The 13,449-nt window shown below is 35.1% G+C and overlaps 1 protein-coding gene across 2 annotated transcripts in view; it reads right to left on the bottom strand.

Moving 5' to 3' along the window:
• The window catches only part of DIAPH3 (diaphanous related formin 3), a 484,732-nt gene that overhangs the window by 309,191 nt on the left and 162,092 nt on the right, over positions 1 to 13,449 (bottom strand). For both annotated transcript variants that reach the window (XM_078070282.1, XM_078070281.1), the window contains 3 exons: positions 10,185 to 10,303; positions 7,455 to 7,519; positions 3,222 to 3,326 (listed from right to left, as the gene is read on the bottom strand). In XM_078070282.1, coding sequence (XP_077926408.1) covers positions 3,222 to 3,326; positions 7,455 to 7,519; positions 10,185 to 10,303 — 289 coding nt within the window. The remainder of the gene's footprint in view (positions 1 to 3,221; positions 3,327 to 7,454; positions 7,520 to 10,184; positions 10,304 to 13,449) is intronic.

The following is a 13,449-nucleotide window of genomic DNA, read 5'->3' as shown; positions in this document are numbered from 1 at the left end:
AAAAGAAACATGACTAAAAACATCTACAACACATGTAGAAGTACACTTTCCTCAAAAATTTATTTTAAATCAAAGATAATTCACTATCAGCAATTTCACATGGGTTAAGCAAAAAAAAACAAAATTCCAACCAAGTTGGGGTTTTTTCCCCCCAATTAAAGAATTTCACTTTTGTTTTCATAAAAGTGTAATTGCCAGAAATATTATTTCCTATTTTGGTAGTTATGGCCATCCAGGTGGAGATATCCAGGAAGGATATGGGTATATGGGTTTAGAAGATTTGAAAATCAGCAGTTTCTAGGTGATAGTTCAAGTCATGAGTAGCTAAGTTCACGCAGTATGGACAGAGCATCTAGCATAAAGAAAAGTCTATGTACAGAATTCTATGGAATACTAGCATTTAAATGAGAAGTTAAACAATGAGAAGATCAAGACAGACTTAAATAGTATTGTCACATCATGTGACATGTGCCAATGACCTTGAGAGGAGGAAAAAAACAAAAACAAAAACAAAAAACCTGAAATTCATAAGTAGGACCTGCAGGGGCACATCATAATCCTTGTGAACTAACTGGCCTTTCAAGTGGCTTTCATATATAATTCCATGTAGATGCCAACCTCACAGCGATTTCAGGGCCTTGGCACATGCTATTCCTTCTGCCTGGAACTCGAGTCTCCGCACATGGATCACTTCCTGCTGGTCCTTTCAGTCTTAGCACCTCCTTTCCTCAGGAAAGCCTCATCTGACCACTCCTTTTACACTGATAGCACTGCTTCTCTTTGATTGTACTTATCAAAATGTTCAATACTTAAGGAATCGTTAGCATTTATCTCTTTGAGAGATTATAAGCTCCACAAGGGAAGTAACTAAGTCTGTAGAATTTACTATTCTTTTTCCAGCACCTAAGGTTGCCACTGGCAAATGACAGCCACTGAAGAAATACGTGTAGGATGAACGGATGAAAGATGAGAGAAAAAGCAGACAAGTACAGGTTCATGAATCACAAGTGAAGGAGGGGCATGCTGATATTCAACAGTGTCCAAAGTCACAGAGAAGCAATGCAAAATCAGGAGTGAAAAAGAGCCAAATATGTCCACTGGTCACTTTTGTCCTTTTGTTTCTATGGCATGGTAAGAATAAATGCATTTTAATTATCATAAAGAAGACAAGAGTTGATAAATTTTTTGTAGTATGATTATTTTCCTGTAATTACTTCAATTCAGACAGACACACACACACACACACCCCCCTTGCAAATGGTGGCATTTAGTAAATGTTAATAAATCACTTTAAAACTTTCATTGCACAATTATGGAAAAGAGATCATGTATAAAAGCCTGAAATTGACATCTGAGATCAGCACAAAGAAAAAGTGTTATAAAAGAAACTGAAACCACAAATCAAACATATCTTAACAAAAAATTAACTATAAAGTAGAATCAATTCAGCATTATGCTGCATTGCTGTTAGAATGGATAGTACTGCCCTCTGAATGTTAAAGAAGTATGTATGTTATATTCACACTCAATATGCATTTTATAATTAACTATTAATGTCTTAAAGATATGGTTAGATTTCTGCTCTATACTAGCTCATTTGATAGAGGATGGCTGACTTAAATATATCATTCATGAGGCCAGATTATCCTGTGATTAACTTGCTCACCATTATAGCCCCAGCACCCAACAACATTTAGTTGTTAAGTGAATAAAGGAATAAAATCACAGATAACAGAATATATTTTATTCATACCCTTCATAATCATTATGGCTTTGATCAAAGAGAAGGATCTTAAGACAAATGAATAGATTTCATGAGAAACACACCAATCCATTAAAAAAAAAATTTCCTGTTGTTCTTCAAAAATTAACAGGGTGGCCGATACTGTCTCTAATTCCAGGCTTGCTTCTGATGTACAAACTAGTCATCCTTTTCCACATTCTTAAATAACATAGGAGATTCCTGGATTTAATCTCAGTTTTAAAATTAATTCATTCCCATATTTATTTAAAACACATGCAGCAATATATCCAAAGCTGGTGATTATCTTTTTTTAATTGACAGGAATTCTTTAGATTGGATTTACAACTAATCCTTCAAGTATAACAAATTAAAAATAAAGTTTTTTAAATTTATATTAGCCCAGACCAAGAGAAACTGGACATAAATATCTCAGCCACTGTCTATAACTCAATCTGAAATAATAAAACACAATCAAATATTTCTTTTAGTGTGAGAGACAAGGAGCCACACGGAAAAGATGAAAAGTTTCAATAAATTGTACTTCCTTCTTGCACACTAAAGAAAGATCATTGAGAGTCATTTTCTTACAGAAAAGAGCTTTTTTTTTGCCTAAAATTGAACACTTAACAGATAGCTATCTCTTCAGGTATCTTCTTACAGGCTCTGTAACAAAACTATCCACTAAGTATTTAAAAGAAAACAAAATAGCCAATAATATGGGAAATAGTACACCGATCTAGGAAATGGTACATCTGAGACTATTTCGACATAACCATAAATTAGGATGAAAGAAAATGAGCAAAAACTATACTTATTGCTCATCATCCTATATGTAAATCTGCATGAAGAAATTTAGCTATGAATATTCTACCTCTTTACTGTCATCCACTTACAACATGCAGATGATGTATTTCTTGCTATCTAAATGTTTTATATGTAGAGGGTGTATGTGAGCTATCTGCTTCATAATCCAGATTTGCTCTCTTTTTTGTCATGTTTTAAATCTGTTTACTTTTGGAAATTGAAAAATTATCAGAAAATGTTCTCATTCAGCTAGAGGTTATCTTTCACTGCAAGGTACCCATAGGCTGAAGGTTTTGAAAAATAAATAGCTCGAGCAATAATTTCCTGTAGTGGGATAAAGATCAGTGATGAATGACAAATCTAAGAGTAAAAGACTTTCTTACCCTTTATGATTACATATAAAACATGTGACATTAAAAACAAAACCCAAATGAAACATAAGCAGATTAATTAGTAAAAGTTTAGACATTCTTAAAAATGCCAAGTAGAAAAAAAAGTGGCGAAGTCATTTTTTAAAAAAATTTACAGAATAGAAATACATATAAACAATACTATTAAAACATACTAGTGAAATTAAAGCTTAAACATTTTGAGCTATGAAGATATGACATGACCTTTGCTTCCCTGGTAAGCTTTCAATACCCAAATTCAATCCAGAAAGATGGTATTTTACCTGTGACTTAAAAGCTTGTAACTCTGCTTGAAGTTCATTAATCTTTGCTTCCTTTTTCTGCAGTTGGGCCTGAGTTTCTTGGTGGTCGGTAAACTCTTTTTCAAACTGCAAAGGAAAAACAAACAAACAAACCAGGAGACAGAAAGATGGCATTGAAAAGCACTATTCTTCATAGAGAAATAGGACTCTAATGATCTGTCAGTAGAACACAAACCTTTTATGAAAGGAATGGCAGATTTTGCTAAGTCACCGAAAGCCTTTTTCTAGGTCCCTCCAGGTCCCACCAAAAATCATTCAGTTTGCAAGGGAGCAGACAAAGCCAGAGATGGTGTGACCTTCTCCTCTCGGCAGAGCAAAGTGGCTCAGAGGGATCTTCAACACTGACATTTTTCTTAAAAGTCCCTAAATATCATTGCAACTCTGTGTACAATAATAGCAAAGCATTGCACTGAGTTCCATGACCCCTACCTGCAAAAACTTCTACTTAAAATTTATGGGAAGTTTATCAATAGGAATTAAAAGAATTCCATTTTAGTATTTTTTATTATTAAATGACTCCATTTTGTAAATGCATCACTTTTAATTACATCATTATGCAAGTTAAGGGCCCTGATGTAGGCTCTAACCTTCAACAATAATTTAAGATAATAAAATCTGTTATTTATCATGAATCTTTGGGAGATTAAACTTTGGGAGATTAATGGTAAATTAATCTTTCAAAGACCCTGGTGCAATACCTTGTGGGAGGAAGGCAAACAGCAAAATTTGGTGAATCCAATGAGTGTTCTAATTTATATAGCCCCTCATCACAAATTCCCATCTTGCATTCAAATAGCTTCACCCTCTCCTGAAAACCCTTTTTTTTTTTAACAATCTAAAAAATTAGTGTACAACTGAACAAAGGAAATGAATGAGCGAAGCATATCTAAGATGACTATGGTGTTCTATTGCTTTGCAAGCTGGAAACTAAATATTAGAATTTTAGGGGGGAAAGGCATTTTTTTAAAGTATTATTTTAGAAAGCGAGAAAGCGGGGGGGAGGGGGGGGCAGAGGGAGAGACTCTCAAGCCAACTCCCTGCTGAGAGTAGAGCCCAAGAACGCAGGGTTAGATCTCCCAACCCACGAGATCATGACCTGAGCGGAAATCACGAAATCGGATGCTTAAGTGACAAAGCCACCCAGGTACTCTTGAAAGGGCATTTTTAGGGAAAAGAACAATGAATTTGGTTTCAGAAGTATTAATCTTGAAATGCCTATAAGAAATTCACAATAAATTTCCATATACCTCCTTGGCTATCTCAGCCTGTTGCCTCACATTAGCTATCAATCACTTCCTTGGGTAAACCTCCCTTGACCACCCAAGACTAGATGAGAAATCCTTTCTATAGGCTTACACACAGCATTGGGTTTAACTACCATAACAGTTATTACACTGTCATATAAAAATATCAAAATGCACTATCACACACCTCACTAACATTCACCAACCTGGAAGCTTATTAATAGTGAGCTGAGTATTTTATTCATCACCTTTCCAAAGCCTTACATTTATAACTAAACTCAATAAATATTTCTGGAATGAACAGATGGAGCCAATTCCTGTCAAATCTCCCTTTATATGTTGTGAATAAATATGTCAATATCATATATTAAAGTTCTTCAATCTCCCAGCATGAAAAATCTTTGAGAGGTCATGTTCTCTATTCTCCCTTTTATGACTGCTCAATGTTTACTGCTGCTTAGCAAGAAATAAAAAATTAAATTCTTATGAGAGTAAAAATGAAGTCTTTTTCACAATATCAATATGTACACTATCCTATCTCATATGGCTTAGAATAAGATTTGGAAGGAAAAAGGATTATTTATTGGAACAAAGATAAAACTACCAAAACTACCAGAGCCATAATTAGTATACTCTAAAAGAATTTATTAAATTAACTTGGCCTTACTTAAAGTATCTCTATTACTTAACAGAGGAATTTCTACATCCTACCCTATTAAAAGGATCAGACAAAATATAAACTTTGCTTTAGCATTTTTATAATATCTATAGTCAAATCACAGTAGCCGTGGGGATAAAATGAATCTCCATTAAAGACGTACTTTATAAAAACAGACATGATAGCCTTCTTCTCCAAAAAGAGTTACTGGAGCAATATTACGCTTACAAAATTACACGCAAAAATGTCAAGAAACACAGTTAAGGCTGAGGCTCTGCTTAATTTCACTCCCTAGGGTAAATGTATTAGTGCATCTATACAAGAAGGTTGATAATTCAATATTCTCTATGTACTTTCTGACATTTCTGGTCTTCATTTTTCAAATTTATGCACCAAAATAAAGAATGTGTCTAGCAACTGTGATAGCTTCCTGCCTAAAGCAAAGTATTTACATGTGTCCTTATAAAGCTATCAGAAAGAAGTTCTTGCTGATATATACAAAATGGTATGGCAATAGAAATCTTTCATGGAGCAAACAATATTTTCTGAATATACCTAAGACATATAACTTCTGACTAAAAGGAGACAAGTAACCTTGAACAAAGTCCTTCTTCTACTTACACTTAAACTGTACAATTTTAAAACAATATGTTGAGAAGGGTATCACGTTTAACAACATTCATATATACCTTATACCTAAAAATGATTATAAGAGCAAATTTACACTATCTGGGATGCATCCAAATCAAGTACTTGAAAGTTTGCTACTACTTTCTCATGAAGACTTAAAAGAGTAGAGAAGTAGAGAGCTTGGGATACAAGGTCAGGGTGAGGGGTCACCCTACAACACGATCACCTATCAACTGTAACACATATGACACTTAACTTAAATGATCCATTAATTTGTCTCCTACATTACTGCAGGGCAATGACAGTATCATATTCATAGCTGTAATCCTAGTCTGCAGCCAGAGGCCCAGGAGTTAATCATCTCTCACTAAGTGGTGAACCTCAGGACTTCTTATACAGGACATTTACAAAGTTTTTCATAAATTCCCAGTAACTTATGGAAGACTGTCTACCATTTGCAAGTTATATTATCTTAAAAGGTTATAAAAATGTACAATTCTCTCAAGATTCATCTGGGTCGCGGCGGGGCGCCTGGGTGGCTCAGTTGGTTAAGCGACTGCCTTCGGCTCAGGTCATGATCCTGGAGTCCCGGAATCGAGTCCCACATCGGGCTCCCGGCTCGGTGGGAAGCCTGCTTCTCCCTCTCCCACTCCCCCTGCTTGTGTTCCCTCTCTCGCTGTCTCTCTGTCAAATAGATAAATAAAATCTTAAAAAAAAAAGATTCATCTGGGTCGGGATAGATCAAAAATGTAGCCTCTCAGGCATGGTACCAAACACATAGTAAATGTTCATTTAGTGTATGTTCATTCAGGTGCTGGTAGTAGTAATTACCATTTATTCCTCCGATGTGAGAAACCAGCCACAAGAATTTAAATCAGAGTGACTACTTAAAATGTGAAGAAATGTAAATTTTTCAAAACAGAGAAAAAGTCTAACAGGTACATACTGAGCAGAGATGAAACCACAGAACCCCACCTTAAACAAAAGCAGGGAATGGCTGGATGGTCAGCAATACTACTGGGAGGAAACAAACAGAACTGATAATATTGGATACTTTTCACCTATAAAAATGACAGTTTTATACGTTCAATTAGATCTAAGAAAGCAACTTTACTCAAAACAAAAATTAACCTTCCTTTTAAAACTTTTAGACATAATTTTGATCTTAAGGGCTTAAGTTACAGGAGTTCTTGAGGAATACTCCAATCCTAAAACTTTGACTCTATACATTTTGTTCATTTATTCATTCACACATTCATTTTTTTTTTTTTTTTTTAAGTTCTGAGGGCCAGGAATTGTTCTAGGTGTAGGGACAGTGAATAAACAAAATCCTTCAAACAAATAAACAAACAAAACAAAAATCCTTCCTAAAGTTTACTCTAGAGGAAGAAAGAGATAATACATCCACGGACACACAGGTAAATACATACACCATGTGGCATGTCAGATAATGAACACAACAGAAGAAAACAGGGTCAGGGTTGGGAGTAGAGAGTTAAAATTTTTAAATATAGTAGTCTAGAAGTCCTCCTCTGGGATGGCATTTGTGCTGCCTAAAGGAGGTAAAAGAGAGAGTGGGAACACCAAGCAAAGTCCCTGACGCAGAAGCATGCCTGAGGAGGCTCCTCACGGAGTCTTGCCAAGTTGGTCAAAATTACTTACTTTCTTGTAAAGTTCCGATGCTTTCTCTTCAAACTCTTCTAGTTTAGCTTGGTCTATGCAAGTATCTGAAATTGCGATGACAATTTTTTTTTTATTCCAGTACTTCTTAAAATCATTAGGGACTTTAAAAGTTCAGAAGGAAAATCATAGAAAAGAATTAGAAATAATGCCAGTAATAAAAAATGCAAAACAGAAACCTAACACTGGGATGGAGAAGGATTTTCCAAGTGTGACACCAAGCCCATAAAATAGAAAGGTAAAGACAAACCCAACTTTAATTTCAAACTATTAAACAAAAGGAGAAAGTTCAAATATAAGAAAGAATAAGGTTTCTATCATCAATCCGTAAATATTTTGAAGAAGATGATATCCAACACAAGCTAGGAAAACGGGCAACAGTAATGAACAGAAAATTAGGAACAACAAAATTAACAACTACTAACCCATATGAACAGGTATTTCACTTTACCTAACACAAAAATATAAATTTTATTTAATGAGACACAGCAAGGATTAAATGATCCATAATGCCAAGCGTTGTAGATGGCACAGAGAAACTGACTTGTCTACACTAGTGTAATGGAAGCATAATGAACTTTGCTAATGAGTAACTAGTTAATATGAGGTAGTATGTACTAAAATTTAAAATATGCATTTTCTTTCACCCAACAATTCTATTGTTAGGACTGTGCCTTTGAGGATGTTCTATTGTTAGCCAACATCTGGAAATAAATGTCCATCAATAATAGATTAAATAAGCTACGATATATATGCACACGATGGGATACAATGCAGAAGAAGTGATTCATATAGATTCCCCGTGATATAGTTGATCCCTTTTTTTAAATAAAAGTAATACATAAACACAGTTTTAAAAACACATTACAGAAGGCTTATGATGAAAAGTAACAACAAATCACTATATTAAAAACTCAATTCCACTTCCAAACTGCTACCTCTTACAGTTCTTCTTTTATCTTCTGGCAGTTACCTTCCTATCTCTAAATAAAATGTATATACCATAATTTCTTGATTTAATACGTTATAGATAGCTTCCTATTAAAGATGATGAAAATGGTGTTTTTTGTCTAATCCTATTTATTTTAATAATTTTGCTTTCTAAATTGGCTGGCTCTGGAGCACTAAATAAATATTTAAAACTCTGACCTCTGTTACGAAAACATCTCCTGATTTCCACTCTAATATATGAAGTTATCTGTGCCCCATAATTTCCAACATTTCTCTACCCTAATATCCGAACCCCAGGTCTTCACACTCACCTATTCACGTGAACACACTGACATTCTCTTCTCTAAGTCCTTTGTACTGTGTAAGTCTTGCGTAAACATTTAAAATCAACACATACAAGGTACTTGTTATAACTATGTAAATATGGTTCACTCATAGAGCCAAGCAGTAGTCATGGCGTCTATTTCCTTCTCAAGGGTTCAATATCTAAACCTCTCATCTACTCAAGAAAAAGCATTCCTAATGGCCAGGTGGAAGCAACTGGATTTTCAGATACTATTCAAAATTGTTCCACATTTTAGCTTGCTTTGTATTTACAGGATGTTTTTCCTCATTTCTCTATCCCTCCCACTACCAGGAACTTCTAATTGCTTCTCTTCTGTGGAGAGAAATAAGCACTTTCTTTATCAGTGCCACTAATATTATCTAGTTTCTTTCTCATTCTATACGTTCCATACCTCCTACTGGACTCAAATATCCTATGAAGAAAAAACCACCTCACTCAAATAATGGATATTCTTTTCTCATGTTATGCCAAAATTTGACTTACACATACTCCTTACACTTTAGTTGCTATGTGGGATCACATATCAACGACTATTTTGTGCTCTGTTACTTTAAAATCCATGAATTCTTTACCAATGCAGAATTTGTATCAGGCACTGGAATGTGGAAAAGAGTGGTTTGCAGAGTCATGCAGTCTCTCCAAATGCTGACACATCTCATCATATAGGAACAAAATAATCACCATTGATCTCATCAGAAACAAATTTGAGTACTGGGAAGCTGTCAAGCTAACAGGAGCAGATGCAAGTTTTCCAAAACTCAAATTTTTACTTGAAAGCTTGAATTTGATCATTGGTGGTAAATTCTATCAGTTGTTTTCCCTGACCTGGTTCATTTCATTTTTAAGAAACATGTGTGCCAAAACAGTCATGCCTGAGTAGCCCCAGCTTTTCATGACAATCATTCCTTCAAAGCAAAAATCAGCCAATTCAGCTCGCAATTTAAGCAAATACACAGCTATGTGCTCATTGTACTTTGGGATGTGGAAGTGCTAAATGTGTAAAGACAGTTCATTTTGTCTTAGGGGATATTAAAGTAATGTGTACTCGAGGGTTAGATTTTTAATAAAAGTGTTTTCCAGTTATCAAGGACACTCAACTAAAACAGCAGTTTTTATTGTTTTGTTTTACGCAGAGTGAGGAATACGATGGCTACTAACACGGTTTGGTGTCACTTACTGCCTTGATACCTAACCAAGTTCCAGCAGTTTGACCCACCATTATTTTCATCACCAGCACAAGTATCAAAACAACGGAAAGGGCAAATAAGGTCTTAGGATTGTTAGGATCCCCTGAAAAGGAGGGTATTGAGGGCCCTCAGGACTCTACAGGATCACACCATTAGAAGCAATGCTGCAAACGTGACCGGCAGGGTAGGGGATAATAAAAGATTTCCATTTAAATATTAAATACTCACCAACAAAGTGACTTAAATCTAAATCTAGTCTTTTTCGATATGTGAAGTCTGGATCCATCCCATCTCTATGCAATACAATCTGAGATACACACTCATCAATTAATTTGAAGTATTGTTGCCTAAAACCGAGAAAAAGAATAAATGTACACCCAATTTATTAGTGTAATTTTACGTCAAAACAAAGCATTTTGGTAAGCTTGATTTCAAGTTCAGTAATTTACCTTTGTACAGTTTCAACAATTGACATGTCAGATTTAACACAGGAGAGTAAATACAATGGTCATCACTTTCCTTCTAATGATCTTAAGATACTAAATTTTTATTCTCTTTTAGCAAATATAATGCTTTAATGATGATTTGCTTACAAAAGTCAGAACCTTGACTTAATTAGTAAACAATAAAAAAGTAAGATGAAGTGATATGTGCTTAAAAGCAATCCTCAAAAGAGATCAACCTACCACTATACCATACTGAAATACCTACCACTATTCATTTTATTAACACAAGCCAAAACCCATATCTTTTTTTCAAAAAAAATTCTCTGAAAGGGTCTTAGAACTATAGAATATACTATTTTTAGAATGTTTGTGGAGTCCAATTAAAAACCGATACTGTAAATTATATACAATACCAAATGAATATTTCTTACTCAAAAGACAACTAAAAAAATTTAGTATAACATTTTTTGTCCAAAAATTAAAGTTTAACTAAAATTCCCCAATAGGGATATTTTCACTACAGTCCACCTATGTTTGTAATAAGCAAAAGAACGTCCCCTAAAACTTAAGCCAACAAATTTAAAAGAAATACCCAGATTATATTAACAAAACCAAACTGAAGTGACAGAAAGGGTGGGTGCTATCTCAGTGAGGTCAGTCCTTCATCCCCAAGCCACCCCTAAGACTTATTTCTTCCCTCAATGACTTTTAGCACACATTTCCTCTCCCAATCTTTCTCATCGTGTATGTGATGGTGCCTCTAGTCACTTGAGCTCCTCCTCCCTAGAAACCGTGACCTACTTGTCCTTCATCCACTTAACTCACACCTAATAAATGACCCATTATACTGAATAAAATTCACAGCAACATTAGCAAAGATGACAAGTGGTCATTGACTGTCATAAACTAAAAATGTTTTAAGACACTGTTCTTGGGTACATATCAAAGCAAGATAGTATTACCAATGCTTTCCTCAATGTTCTAAACTTTTTTCAAAAAACTAGTCTCCCATTCCCTAATGCTTTGCCATAATAACCAACCACATTTACAGTTAAGGTACATAAACTGCACACGTTCGTATCTATCACATTTGAAAACCGAGATGATGCGTCCCATTCCTTTTATACTCTTATTCAGTATTATCCTAGTGTTGGGTTTTTTTTTTTTTAAGATTAATTTGAGAGAGAGAGGGAGAGAAAGAGTGCACGAGCAGGGGGAGGGGCAGAAGGAGCAGATTCCCCACTGAACAGGGAGCCCAACTTGGGGCTCCATCCCAGACCCTGAGATCATGTCCTGAGCTGAAGTCAGATGCTCAAATGACTGAGCCACCTAGGCACCCCTATCCTAGTATGTTTTTAACATAAACAAGTTTAAATTAACAACATATGCTATTTTGAGGCTTTTGAAATCATAATTTCAGTATGTTTTCTCACCTCCACAGCTCCCAATGATAAGCTCATTTACAAAGTAGCTGAAATTTCATGCAAAACCTCTTTCAAGGCAACACTAGCAAAAAAATAATGTACTTCTGGATTCCAGAAACATAAATCTAGAAAATAATCTCCATGAGCAATGTTGGTTAGTGAATATGTCAGAAGAAAATGTGAATAACCTAATTAAGGGATGAATATAAATTGTCATTACTTCACTGATACATCATTTTTGCTGGAGGAATTTTAAAATCTTCACTTGCTCTTTAGTATTTTTACCAAATATCAAATTATCTCCTATGCATATTCAACTAGCATAAAATTTTGCATATGTAAGCCATTGAGTATTTGTTACAAAATTGAATTTGATTTTCTACTCCACCCTCCAATTTTCTTTCCGCATTTCATTTTTCTTGGGGGCAAGAGCTACCTCATTTTGTTTTTTTTAAGATTTAATTTATTTGACAGACAGAGACACAGCGAGAGAGGGAACACAAGCAGGGGGAGTGGGAGAGGGAGAAGCAGGCTTCCCACTGAGCAGTGAGCCCGATGCGGGGCTCGATCCCAGGACCCTGGGACCATGACCTGAGCTGAAGGCGGATGCTTAACGACTGGGCCACCCAGGCGCCCCAGGAGCTACCTTTCATGTACATTCTCCAATCAAGTTCCACTTCAGTAAAATTTCCTCTTGTTCCAAATGGGAAGGTGAGCAAACTTTCTAATTTCCCTGTCCACTAATTCTTTTAAATGAGAATATCTTGCATTCTAAAATAATGCCATTTATAAAAACCTTTAAAAAATTATATCAGTATGTGTTTAGAATGTTCATTAAACAAAAAATGTTCAGATAATCAAAGATTTCTAAAAGGTAAAATCCAGGTCCACCTATGATAGTGAAAACCGAAAGAAATGAAGCTAAAACCAAAAAAACAAGATTCATAGAACTACACACCACTAAGTGAAAGTTTTACTGTATGTAAATAAAAAGCTGAATTTTTAAATGAATGTATGAAAACTTATGTAAATGACCCTAATCTGACTCAATCTTATAATAAAAATATGTTCTAAGAATAAATAACAATAATAAATATCCATGAGAATTTAGGAACATGGGGAAAAAAATGGATGGAATGGTCTTGATTACAGCAGTCATAGGAAGAATGATGCCTTCTCAGGGACCATATATGGAACAAAGACCAAGGTCCTTTGGCTTAAAGAGTCAAGGAAGAATGCAGCATGGTTACGTATCAAATTAAAAATGTGATACTTGAAAAATGACCAAAATAACTAACCTTCTGTACCTCACTAATGTCACTCTGGTGATACTACGGTTTAATATTTTTCCGAGACTCTTAATTCCACTGAAGTGATAGGATTGCCTGAGCAGGTCCTAGGAGAGTTGAGCTTTTCAATCTGTTTTAAAGGTAGACAACTGCATATGCTCTTGGAGCACCAATTAGGGATTAGGGTAAAATTAAGGGATCAAAAGTAAGATATAACAACCCTGGCAGCACTAAGACACACTGAAAAACTTTGAAAGCAAACAATATTCTTGAATTCTTGAAAACTCAAGCAGCATCAAACAATCAGAGGTTGACAGAACCAACCATACAGGGA

This window comes from Halichoerus grypus, chromosome 4 (genome assembly GCF_964656455.1).
Source record: "Halichoerus grypus chromosome 4, mHalGry1.hap1.1, whole genome shotgun sequence".
Classification (NCBI taxonomy): Eukaryota; Metazoa; Chordata; class Mammalia; order Carnivora; family Phocidae; genus Halichoerus; species Halichoerus grypus.
This window is presented reverse-complemented; position numbering and strand designations above follow the sequence as displayed.